Source organism: Ctenopharyngodon idella, chromosome 12 (genome assembly GCF_019924925.1).
Source record: "Ctenopharyngodon idella isolate HZGC_01 chromosome 12, HZGC01, whole genome shotgun sequence".
Classification (NCBI taxonomy): domain Eukaryota; kingdom Metazoa; phylum Chordata; class Actinopteri; order Cypriniformes; family Xenocyprididae; genus Ctenopharyngodon; species Ctenopharyngodon idella.
The window spans coordinates 5,183,432-5,196,853 of record NC_067231.1 but is presented as its reverse complement, the minus strand read 5'-3'; the positions used below and the strand labels follow the sequence as shown (position 1 = coordinate 5,196,853).

Genomic DNA, 13,422 nt, shown 5'->3' with positions numbered 1-13,422 from the left:
TAGATGTTCAACTGGTACTAAGGGGCCCAAAGTGTGCCAAGAAAATATCCCCACACCATTACACCACCAGCAGCCTGAACCATTGATAAAAGGCAGAATGGATCCATGCTTTCATGTTGTTTATGCCAAATTCTGATCCTACCATCCTACCACCAATTTCTAATATTGTCCAATTTTGTTGAGCCCATGTGAATTGTAGCCTCAGTTTCCTGTTCTCAGCTGACAGGAGTGGCACCAGTTTGTCTTCTTCCGCTGTAGTCCATCTGCTTCAAGGTTTGATGCATTGTGTGTTCAGAGATGCTCTTTTGCAGACCTCGGTTGTAATGAGTGGTTATTTGAGTTACTGTTGCCTTTTTATCAGCTCGAACCATTCTGACTGTTCTCCTCTGAACTCTGGCATCAACAAGGCATTTTTGCCCACAGAACTGCCACACTCTGGATATTTTCACTTTTTCGGACCATTCTCTGTAAATCTTAGAGATGGTTGTGCGTTAAAAATCCCAGTAGGTCAGCAGTTTCTAAAATACTCAGACCAGCCCGTCTGGCACCAACAACTATGCCACGTTCAAAGTCACTTAAACCACCTTTCTTTCCTATTCTGATGCTTAGTTTGAACTTCAGCAGATTGTCTTGACCATGTCTACATGCCTAAATGCATTGAGTTGCTCAAATGTGATTGGCTGATCAGGTATTTGCATTAATAAGCTGTTGAACAGCACCTAATAAAGTGACCAGTGAGTGTATAGATATAGATATAGATATAGATATAGATTTAGATATAGATATAAATAAAAATATAGGTATACACATACATATAGCATCTGACAAATGCATAAAAAAAAAAAAAAAAAAAAAAAAAAATACAAAGGGAGAAATATCTCATTTTCCCTGTTGTATTGATGTTGTGTTTACTGAAACACCACCAGAGTAGGTGTAGTAGATGTAGAAGAATAAAAAAAATAAACAAACTAATTGGCATTTACAAAATCTTCATGACTCACATCCAAATGATAGCTTCATCATATAATGTTTTTATAATGGAAATGTTATCATCATCTGTGTATAGCTTAAGCTCCATATAAGCCACTCGCCCGTCATTACATTCTACTTCTTGTGTGATACGTGTGCTTCTCATATGGCAGTGACTCATAGCACACCTCTCTGAGTAGCTTACTCCTTGTAGTTTATGACAAGACACTGTGTAGAGATCAGTAAGCTCAGAGATCACCGGGGAATGTCTTAGTAATGCTAAATCATTTTGCTTGGTCTCACCTTGATGTATTTATGCATCATTATTTTTTACCTCCCGCCTTCTCTCCTGATTTCTCTCCTTGCTCTTCTCTGCATTTAGGATGTGCTGGTATATATATTATTTTTGCCCATTCTTGGTTCCTATATATTGCTCATCATATATCTTGCAAAACTTCAAAAAAAAAAAAAAAAAAGGGAAAAATCTCAGCAATACAATCAGTTAAAAAAAAAAAAAAAAAAAATCTGTAACAGAACCAGCAGCAAAAAATGTTTAATCAGATTTCATAAAGCAACAGCTGCTTCACAGAAAACATGAGAGAGAGAGAGAGAGAGAGAGAGAGATGGGGGGAGGGATTGGGGGTCAGACAAACAGAACGAGAGATGGGGAGCACTTGTATTTGCATTTGCCTCAGAGGCAAAAAGCTAAAAAAAAAAAAAATAAGATGCTGAAGATTGTACTTCATCATGACAAAATAATGGCTTTGTGGCCGTGTTTCTCATCTTGGCGGCTCTCTTCAAATCTGAGGAAATGGCCTGGCATTTGTCGCACTTAAGAGACGCAAATAAGACACAGAGATTCTGACTCACCTCTTTCCGTTGCTGGTATATATCTCACTATTTCACGCTACCAGTTTCTACCAGTGTCAATAACATGGTTGCTAACACACAAAAGATCAGTGATTTATCAAAGATTGAAGTACTATCACACAGCATGAGAAACAATACGTAATTTTCTAATAAAACACAGTGTTGCATCTGGTTTAACAGGGGAAGAACCGGAGCCATTGTGCATTTTGATAATTAAATTAAGTGAGGCTTGCAAATTATTTTGCCAGGCTGACATGCATACAAATTAGCTTGTCATATTGTTTTAGAAATACAAGACCATGCCAAATACCTTGTCAAACTCGAATAGGGAATTATTTATTGTGCAAAACAAACAAAATCACAAGAATATCTACTGGTTTTGTGGGTAAGCGTGCCTTAAAGCTTTGCATTAAATATTTAAAGGAACAGAAAAAAAACCTATGCAAGGACTTTAAGCTACTTGATATGTAGATATTAGTATATATCCCTAACAGAGTTGTGTTAGGGATCCCTAGCATTGTGTGTGTGTGTGTGTGTGTGTGTGTGTGTGTGTGTGTGTGTGTGTGTGTGTGTGTGTGTGTGTGTGTGTGTTTCCATGGTTACTCCCTCCTGAGAGTTGTTCTTGCTAAGTTAAGGATGACAACACAGTGTATGTGTTTCCATGGTTACTCACTCCAGATTGTGGTTCATCTTTGCAGAGTTACAAAGAGAAAGGGTCTTTCTATGTGCACATTCATGCATGTGCATATTTGCGTATGCAGTCTTATGTGCTATGGGTTAGTTCACCCAAAAATGAAAATTCTGTCATTAATTACTCACCCTCATGTCATTCCACACTCGTAAGGCCTTCGTTCATCTTCGGAACACAAATTAACCCTTTGACGCGTACGATCACGCCGGTGTGATCGGTCTGGGCTGGTCCCTGGAGCGTACGATCACCCCGGTAAAATCGTGTTCTGGGGGTGGTAAAATCTGCGTATTTGGCAGGTTTCCCTGCACTCCAGAGGCTAAATATCATGTTATTTGTGGTCGTTTCAACACGCAGACATGAAAAACAACCTGCGGCAACAGTGTTAAAGTAGCCCAATTCTGCGGAAAAACTGCAGACTTGGCAACACTGATCCTTTCCATTATAATTAGACGACATGTTTTATTTATATCAGATACACTGTAAGTAACTGTAAAGTTTACTCTCTTCTTCTCCCAGGTAATCGACCACTTACTTTCATGCATTTCAATAGAAGCGGATGAACTCACGTGCTGTATATCCAACAGATGCGATTCTTTGAACTGTGGCGCCCATTGCATGTATAGCTCAACAAACGCGATCGTTATAAAGGTGTTTAAATAGCAAAACACATCCACTTGCACATATTTGACAATCGGAATATCACATATTTCATGTTATAGTTAACAAGTTTGTGAATATTTTAAATAAAAAGGAAAAATTAAATAAAAGCAAAACATCAGTCATACAGCCCTATTGTGGCTGCGGTGTGTCACATGACAAGCAATGACGCGTCACCATGGAAGCAACAAAGTGATGCGTTCTAAATAACAGTTGCCTAGAAAAAGTCACGCTGGGGATCAATCAGAATATTTTAAACTTACATGTGAAGGGTTTAAGATATTTTTGATGAAATCCGAGAGCTGTCTGACTCCTCCATAGACATCACCACTTTCAAAAATGAAATAAAACTTTTTGTGCAAAAAAACAAAACAAAAATAACTTTATTTCAACAATATTGTCTCTTCTGTATCATTCTCCTACGTTGTTTATGTTCAGCGCTTCCAGGTTCTACGTCAGAACGCCGGCTCATTATTGGCCGGCTCCTGCATCAGCCTCACACAAATGCATCATGCTGCTCACGTGTTCAGCTTCGGCCAATACTGAGCCGCCGTTCTGACGTAGAACCTGGAAGCACTGAACGTAAACTGCGTACGAGAAGACACAGAAGAGAAGATATTGTTGAATAAAGTTGTTATTTTTCTTTTGTTTTTGCGCACAAAAGTATTCTCTTCACTTCATAACATTAAGGTTGAACCACTGCAGTCACATGGACTGTTTTAATGATGTCTTTAGTATCTTACTAGACCTTGAAAGTGGTGGTTAAATTGCTGTCTATGGAGGAGTCATACCTCTCGGATTTCATCAAAAATATCTTAATTTGTGGTCTGAAGATGAATGAGTGTGGAATGACATGAGGGTGAGTATTTAATTACAGAATTTTCATTTTTGGGTGAACTAACCCTTTAACTGACATTTTGCACAAAAAGTAGACTAAATTTTAATGAATTAACTTTTGAACTGTAAATTTGCAGGTGCATTGTTCTCCTCACTCACTCTGTACCGTAGCAGTCCTGGTGCAGTTGTAGAGGATGGCGAGCTCTCCGAACACTTTCCCCGGTCCCATGGTGCAGAGTTTCATGCCCTCCTTGGTCACCTCCACCCTGCCATCTGAAAGCAATCAAAGGTAAATCCTTAAGTCCATTGATGATGCTCTGTTCATGAAAGTAAGCATGACAGTCTGGAAATGCATCCGTGCTGCCTGCCTGGATTGGACCGAGCCAGGCCTAATACATTCCAATAACAGTCTCATTTCATTAGGCCAGCAGACATGAGCAGAAGCTTCGAGGGGAGTGGGGGATGTGAAATGACTGGGAAAGGTAGGAGCTCTCTAATGTAACGGGCACAGGAAGAAGTAGGCCAGTGAAAAAAGGGAGGAAAAAGAAGAAAGGAGTGGAGGATTAGCAAAGTATTAGGCATAAACTATTAGATGAGATGCAGTAAAACCATACTGAGAGGGCCTGGGACTGTTATTTCAGGATTAATGCGTAAGACACACGTAACTCCTCTGCGTTAGCTCATGGGAAATTCATCAACAGGCTTGGTTGAAGAGCTCATCTGTCACCTCATGCAGTTTTCGAATTATACCAAAGCTTCCGGGGGGCAATACTTGGAATAAAGTAGGTCTGAGAAAACCCTTCCTGCTAAATGCTGGCAACAGCAAGGTAGCAAGTAAAAGCAAAGATGTTTATGTAGATATTTACAATCTGATGCTATTCACATAAAGGCCCTGTTTCCACCTGGTATTAAGATGCATTTTGGCCGATCAGATCACAAGTGGATGACGCTAAATACAGGTGCAAACGGGGTGTAAAACGTTTTGAGCTTGTCCACATTCGACCACTTCCAGAGGTAGCCGAAAACGCATTTGACCGGATTGCTTTCGTAGTGGAAACTGGTCGAATGTGTTCGAACAGCCACTAACGACCGCCTACTCTCTGCCTACTGACCTAACACGTAAACAGTATGGGAAGCGCGCTAGCCAGACGGGATTTGAACTTTGTCAGCTGAAGACCCAAGTTCGGTTAAAAGATGAAAAACATACCAATCTCATTACTGATTTCAAACACGCACACACAGCGTTCGGCGTGGTCTTGCGGCTGTCAGAGCAGAAACAAAAGCTGCTGCTGCTAACTGTATGTTTTTCTGTCGTGTCCGGTTGTTTTCATATGTAAATTGCGCAAGCTTATTTTGTCCATTAGATCGAATTATCTGAAAAAACCCATACATTTACCCGCCCATAGACCATCCCCTTGAAGAAATCAGGACAGAAGTGGTTGAAAGTGGACCAAAAAAGACACAAAAAAGATTTAAAAAAAAGATTAAAATGCCAGGTGGAAACGGGTATGTGTCTCCCTCGTCCACTTGTGATCCGATCGATCAAAACACCAAAACACATCTTAATACCAGATGGAATCAGGGCCAAAAAGCATGCTGCTTCATGTTTTGTGTAACACGGTGTCGCTGTCAGAAGTTTGGAATTAGAGATGCACCTGTCGACCGGCCATAAATCAGGCCGGTTTTTGCTCCAAACCTATCTCTATTCCAGACTTGCACTCAAACTGCATTGCAATCATTTCCCAAAATGCAATTTAGTTGGAAATATTACGAAGTCTGTAAACAGGACGTTAACACAGGCCAGAGACGGGACACGCTGAAGACAGACGCAAAGAAGAAAACACAGACGCTCCAGCAGAGAAAATACTGTACCAGGCACAGCAAGTTCACTGTTCGCGATGCTCGAAATACTAGAAGAACTGAAGGGAACTGACTGTCTTCAGAAAAGTTGAGCAAATAAACAACAAATACATTTGCTTAAACAAAAAAAACAAAACAAACGGCAACCGGTGTCGGAATTATCCAATTTGCTTATAAAAAATAAGAATCGGCCATGAAAAATCATGATTGGTGCACCACTATTTGGAATAATTTTTTGATGTTTTTGTGGGTCTCTTAGGCTAAAATACAGTAAAAAAAAAAAAAAATGAAAAAAATGAAATATTATTACAATTTAAAAGAACAGTTTTCCTTTTGAATGTATTTAAAATATAATTTATTCTTGTAATGGCAAAGTTGATTTTTCAGTATCATTACTCCAGTCTTCAGTGTCACATGATGGTTCAGAAATCATTTTAATATGCTGATTTACTGCTCAACGTTTTGCGGGAAACAAAATGTAGGAACCATTATACGCTACAGGTTCAGAATGATTTGTGAAGGATCATGTGACATTAAAGACAATTCAGCTTTGCATCACTGGAATAAATCACATTTTAAAATATAGCTAGTCAAATCGAATAAAGTTATTTTAAGCTGTAATAATATTTCACAATATTACTGTTTTTGCTGAATTTTTGATCAAATAAATGCAGCTTTGTTGAGCAGAAGAGACTAGTTCTGTTTAATCAGCTGAAAACTAACAGTAAGGGTCCTCTCCACAGGGGGAAAAAAACATATATCTTCTTCATCAGACTTCTGATGGTAGGCTAGTCTCCAGCTCTGATGCTATCAGCAAGGCTAATCCAAACAGGCTCCAAATACACTGACCCAGAATCAGTTTGCTGTGGCTCTATTCTCCTGCCACCTGGGGTCTGTCTAATGCCGGATCTGAATCACCACTGGTCATCCCGAGCTCTAACAGCACGAAACAAACACATCCACTTTAAGCCCACCATGAACACCAGCCCACTGACTCAATGTGTAAATACAATGCAAAGCTCAGTTTAAAATTTACAATTTAGATTAAAACTGAACATCTTAAAGACGTCCTAAGTCCTATCAGTCGATTCTCACATCCTAGATTTTGACTGTCAGGATTGAGTTAGAGGCTGCTGGACTGAATCAAGCCAAGTTGTAAGCTTTGGTCTGTAAGTCTATTATAAATAAAGGAATCATGTGGATTTCCTGAACACTGTTGTGGCTAGAAATACAGCACATGAAGTCATTTTATCAAAACGCAACAATTTGTGGATGGATAAAATCAAGTCACACACTCATTAAAAAAGTAATTACAAAATACTTCATAATCTGACACCGATTCATTGGATCAATGACTATAACAGCTGATTTAGATATAGTCAAGTAAAAAGCTACTGGTTAGCATTGGCAAGCTAAAAATACTTTATGGTACTTATGGTACACCACTTAGCTAACTATGCACCCAGGGCGAGTATATGAAGCAGTTTCAATCCCCAGATAGCCGGTATAATTTTTTGTGAAATCTAACAATGCAATGTTGTAAGAACATGAACGTGAACGACGCTCAAGACAGTTGACGGGCCAGCGCTGCATCCTCACTGAAGTTTAAGCCTTGCCGATTTAAATATTCAAGCGCAAGAAGACGCAAAAGGGAACTCAATTCATTACTCACATGCTTTGTGGGAAGTTTAGTGTACGTACACATCTGAAGTGAGACATATTAACACAAAAGTATGTCAAAACATGCCTGTCTCTACCAGTATCCTCCTAGTAAACACAGTCGGTTATGGCTTGAGTGAACGTAGACACTCAAGAAAGACAACGCATGTGTGCAGTATCAGTATATTGTCTTAAAGTGACAGCAGCCTAATATTCCTGCTGCTTTCTGTGTTTTCAATGTTAATCACACAAAAAGGACAAAGAAAAAAATCACTTACTGCTCTTGAATAACTTTTGAAACTTTAATAAGGATTAATCCCTGTTTAATTTATACAGTGAAGACTATCCAGTATTATGTTACATTTGATTACTTTATTCAATGTCTCTACCTGAAAACTACTCTTACCTGTTTTTAATAATGTTTTAAATTTATATTAGTTATATTAGGCTAGTAGTTTTAGCTGTGGTATCGAAAATAGAATAGAGATTTGTGAATTTCCACTGATATCTAACTGGCTGTTCTTGCATAAACAGTTTAATGGCCAGTAAATTTTCTTAAGACACCGGCCATTGGCAGGTGTGGCAAAAAACAAAAACAAAAACAAAAAAGGTTTTAGGCCCTATCACTTTTTAAATATTGCTGAACAAGTCCAGGTACAGTATGATCCAGGAGTTAAAGTCCCCCTGTAGTCAATAATTTTAGTCCTTAAAACTCATATCTGATCAACAAAATGACATATTTAAACGTTTTTTCCTGTGAAAACATTTCTTCATGCCTTAAAATAGCTTTAATGTAACTCTACACCCTTACTTCATTTAGTATACACAGATCGATGAATATGCTAATTAGTCCCGCCTCCACTCACTCGCACAAGCTCAGAGATCCACTCGGTTAACTTACTGAGGTAAATGCTGCACAATGGTATCACTCTTTACAAAGTCAGACACATAACAGTAATTAATATGATTAGCCTTTTGCTTGATTACGTTATCAGTCAGCTGCTTATAATGTGTTGCTAATGTTACACGACTCCCTTGCTTCAGATAGGTCATGGTTAATGATATGCTAAAAATATGCACGTTGACATGATTGGTTACAAAGTAGTTACGTAAGAAACACCAGTGATTTCAAACCGCGTTTTTGAAACTGTCTTTCGATCACCGCAGTTCAAAAGATAAAATACTCAGCAATGATGTCGACTTATGAATTTGCACAAGGTTTCTCTTATAGCATATTAAAAACACCACATAGACATATAAACAACATTAAAAACTTGATTTTCACCACAGGGGGACTTTAAAGATATTTCCATAAATATCACACAAAGGAGATGTGTGTCAATTAACAAGTCGGCCGACTTGACTGTTCTTCATCACTTAATACTGTACATCTGAGATAATATGACAAATTCTAAATCGGCTAATTGTCACGGACGGATGATGATGACGATGAGATGTAGAGGATCTTAAAATGCAGTGTGAACTTTATTAAGCAACAACAAAAGTGTATATTTCCACATAACGATAATCCAAAACAAGAGAAAGGCAACGTAACAGCGTGTATGAACACAAACAACAGACAATTCTAAAGTTATTGTAATGACACTGAAATATTATTGCCTCTGGTTCAATATTGTTCTCTCGTAAGAATGAAGCCGCGTCTGGGACAGACTCGAGTATCACCTCGCAAGCCATCTAATCCTGTTTACGTTACATACCTGCAATTGGGCAGGTTTGGGCTTAAGGACCTGTTGCTATGACAACAACTCAGATGAGCTTTGAAGAACAGAATAATCCAGGATTGTGTCAAATCATCAACAATTAAATCCAGCTAAATCCATTATCGACAGAAAAATGGTACCCTGTTTTATATGACACCATAGGCTGATATTATTAGTTTTTGACAGGTAAGTTTGAGTCAAGTTGAAAGTAACAGCAACTCGAATGTCAAAGTCAAGTCTCAAGCATTCAGATTCAAAGTCACACGTTTTGAGTCCACTCTGACACCTGCACCACGGTAATACATCAAACCAAAGGCAGTCCCGTCACTGTCTCCTCTTAAGCGTAAAGTTTTATTAGATTTCCATCATGTTCTGATGCCTTTATCTTGGCAGGGCAATATGAGGAATGAGACGGGGCACAAAAGCAGAATGTTGTTATCAGGGAGCTGTGACTATCAGCCTGTTTTCGGGCAGGTCATGCTGACTTGTGCTCTATTATCACTGCCTGCATCCGCAACCAAGGGAAATAACCTACTGTAACTAGGACGGAAAATGTGGAATGCTTTAGGGCTTGGAAACAACAAGATGTGCATGCAAAAAAATAATGCTGTATATCTTCCAAGCTGATGTTATAATATCTGCACCTGTTTAATGCTTCAAAGAACTTTTTTTTTCATTTTCACATATCATGCACTTTATTTTTATTTGCAGCTGTGGTTCCAATGAAGAACGTTTAGCATCCACAGAATCTTTCCATTGGACAAAACAATTCTTGGTAACACTTTAGTTTAAGATATAATTCTCACTATTAACTAGTTGCTTATTAGCATGCATATTACTAGGATACTGGCTGTTTATTAGTACTTATAAAGCACATATTAATTCCTTATTCTGCATGACCATATTCTGCATCCCTTAATCCTACCCGATACCTAAACGTAACAACCTTACTAATTATTAATAAGCAGTTTATTGAGGCAAAAGTCGTAGTTAATAGTTAGTTAATAGTGAGAAGTGGACCCTAATCTAAAGTGTGGCCAGATTCTTTATTGTGGAAAAAAGGTTCTTTAAATTATTAAAATGTTCTTTACACTAATAGGTTTTGAGCTATTTTGCTTCCATAACATGCATTATTTCAGACTAGTGGGAAGAAAACATCCAAAACACACATTTAACAGTTTATTTTAAAACACTTTATCTTTTTGAGTCTGTAGATTTCAATTACAATACACCTCACTTAACTACCGCAAACTTTTCAGTTTTATTCCTACATATTCTGAAGTTTTTTTACAGAGGGGTTTATTCATATATCATTCACCTGATTTACAGTATATAACATTTTATCCCCCTGGCTGTTGACAGTATTTTCAGTGATAAAAAGAGGCCCAAAACCCCCTCTGTAAAAACCTTTACTTTTAATGTGGGAGGGGGGACAAAAAACAGAAATTTGAGTTCTGTAAATGCATGCAAATTCATGCATATTTAATACCTCATTTGCATTTTTAAACATAACATTTCAAAAAACTTGTACTACAAAAAGAAAAAAAACTACAAAAAAAAACTATCATAACGTACTGTGATTATTTGTCACACTCACACCACCAAAGACTGTTTGATTTCATTCACCGTTTCTCCTTGCCTTGTTTGTCGTCATGGTCACTGATTTGATTTTGTCATTGTGTTCAGGTGTGCTAGTGTCATTATCTCCCCTATTTAAGTTCAGCTCAGTTTGTGTGACATAAGATCCGACCTAAAAGGGTGAAAGTTTGGTGGTGTTTTTCCTGCTTTTTTGTTTCATTCTGGGTTTTTTTTTTTTTTTTTTACTTTTATTTATTTATTTATTTTTTATCCCCACTGTTCTCCTTCTGTGTTTGGAGTGGGGGCATCTAACCTTAGAGGACCACATGTGGATCTTTTTATAAGCTGCCCATTTGACTCACTACCCGGACAACTGCCTCTGTACATTCTACGATGTGAGCTTGAATGCCACATGCAGAGCGCAATTGTCCGGAGAAGGTCTGCGGGGGAATTTCGCTGCATTTGTGGAGTGGGTGCTGGTGAGCTGTAACTCGCCATTCACCATCTGCCTCGGAGAGGAGGATCTCGCCAGCCCCACTCCAGACCCAGAACCTGGCCAACAACCATCCCACTGCATGGAACGCTTGCATGAGGCCACCGCGAGTGACAAGCCATCGCCGAGTGGAAGGACAGAGCTGAGGATCGCCACGGAGCAAATACTTCTTTATACATCTGACCAGGTGCGTGAGCCGGCTACAGCGCTTGTGAGGGAGTTTACAGTGGAGAGAGAGGGCATGGAGGAAAGCCCTGCCCACTGTACTACCACTGAGGGTGAGCAGAGGCTGTGCTCTGAGGAACTGGACTCTATTCTGAGAAACCCTCATATGAATCATTTGAATTATCTGTCTGTCCTGAACTGTCTGTCTGTCCCGTCACGACCACGGAGGTCGTTGCCCTGTCCGTGGCACTCCCGGTGCTGGGAGCTGCTATATTGTGTGTGTGTGTGGTCAGCGCACACAGCCCCTGTGCTCCCAGACAGTCCCAAACTCCCACCCAGCCTCCCTCTCCCTCTCCTACCTCCTGTCTCCGCTGCTTTCTGCCAGCCCCTCAGCTCACCCTCAGTCCACCATCGGTGATGTGGGCTCGCCGTGGGTCTGCCAGTCTCTAGCTCCATCAGGGTCAGTGAATCGTGGTCCGCCTCCAGCCTCCACGACCAGGACTCCACCTCGGCCCATCGGTCCATTAGCTCCACCTTGGCTCCTACCTCCCTCATCTTCACCATGGCCCATCAGTACACCAGCTCCGCCGGGCTCCCTCATCCCTCTGGCTTCGCCTTGGTCATTTGTCAACCTGCCCTCGCCTCAGGAATGCACTCCTCCGGCTTCACCTCGTCCCTTTGTCCCTCTGGCTCCTCTCTCCCTCCACCTCCAGCTTGGTCCTCTGTCGGTCCGGCTCCACCGCAGCCTTCTGGATCCCTACCTGCGCCTCGGTCTCCAGAGCCGTCGCCATCGCCATGTCCCACCGGGTCCTCAGTGTCGTCTTGGCTCGTCGGCTCTCCGGCTACACCCTGGTCTCCTCTTCCACCTGCTCCGCCTTTATCAGTTGGCCCCCTGGAGTCATCAGCCCTTCCTCCACCATGGCTCCTCCCTCCATCAGCTCCACCATGGGCCACCTGCCTGGCTGCAGTCTGGTTCCCACCTTGCTCCTCCTGCTCCAAGTCCCTCCTGTGCCCTCTGCCTGTTTTGCCAATCTTTTGCCAGCCTCTTCGCCGTCCCTTCGCCATCATCCTCCTCGCCTCCTTGTCACCACGGCACAAGAACGTGCCTTCTGGGAGGGGTGTTCTGTCATACACTCACACCACGGTTTCGTTCACCGTTTCTCCTTGCCTTGTTTGTTGTCATGGTCACTGATTTGATTTTGTCATTGTGTTCAGGTGTGCTAGTGTCATTATCTCCCCTATTTAAGTTCAGCTCAGTTTGTGTCTTTGTCACATCTCATCAGTGTTTATGTTGTGTTGAACTGCCTATTCGGTGTTGGACCTTACCTTGTGGATTAAATAAGCCTGTTATATCATCTTCCTCGTCGTGTGTTTGTATCTTACAACACAATGCATGACATTAATAAACTGGGGAGGTATGATAGTTATTAAGTAACTTAAGCTACAGTTTTGAAGAAAAGAGCATTTGAGGTTAGCTCTGAAAATTGAGGATGACACTTGGACATTCGCCTTGAGGTCTATATATTAAAGCTGGTGTGTTTTATTAAACATAGGGTTATTCATTACAGAATAGGTTAAAGATCTACTGAGAATAGGCATCTTCATGCTTCTATATCATAAGATGTGATCTGTAATTCTCAGAAGTAGAGACAGCACTAAGTAGAGATAAAACGGTATGAAAATTTCATATCACAATTATAGTGACTTTATCACGGTATTATTAAAATGTGCTGGAAATGTTTAAAAAATACTGATACACAAATATTTATAGGTATTTTATCTGCTCTTTCATCTGTAAATAATTCTAGAAAGCTTATTATACAAATTTAGATTTTTAGAATGCACATTAGATTATTTTCCATTAAAATGTAAAACTTTGCATAAAAATTCAGCCAGATTTTTACACCGATCTTAAAATGTTA

The 13,422-nt window shown here is 40.1% G+C and overlaps 1 protein-coding gene across 2 annotated transcripts in view; it reads right to left on the bottom strand.

Annotated features, from left to right (window-relative positions):
* Window positions 1–13,422, bottom strand: part of prkg1b (protein kinase cGMP-dependent 1b) — a 155,993-nt gene that overhangs the window by 102,341 nt on the left and 40,230 nt on the right. For both annotated transcript variants that reach the window (XM_051914674.1, XM_051914673.1), the window contains exon 3: window positions 4,184–4,297. In XM_051914674.1, the coding sequence (XP_051770634.1) occupies window positions 4,184–4,297 (114 nt within the window). The remainder of the gene's footprint in view (window positions 1–4,183; window positions 4,298–13,422) is intronic.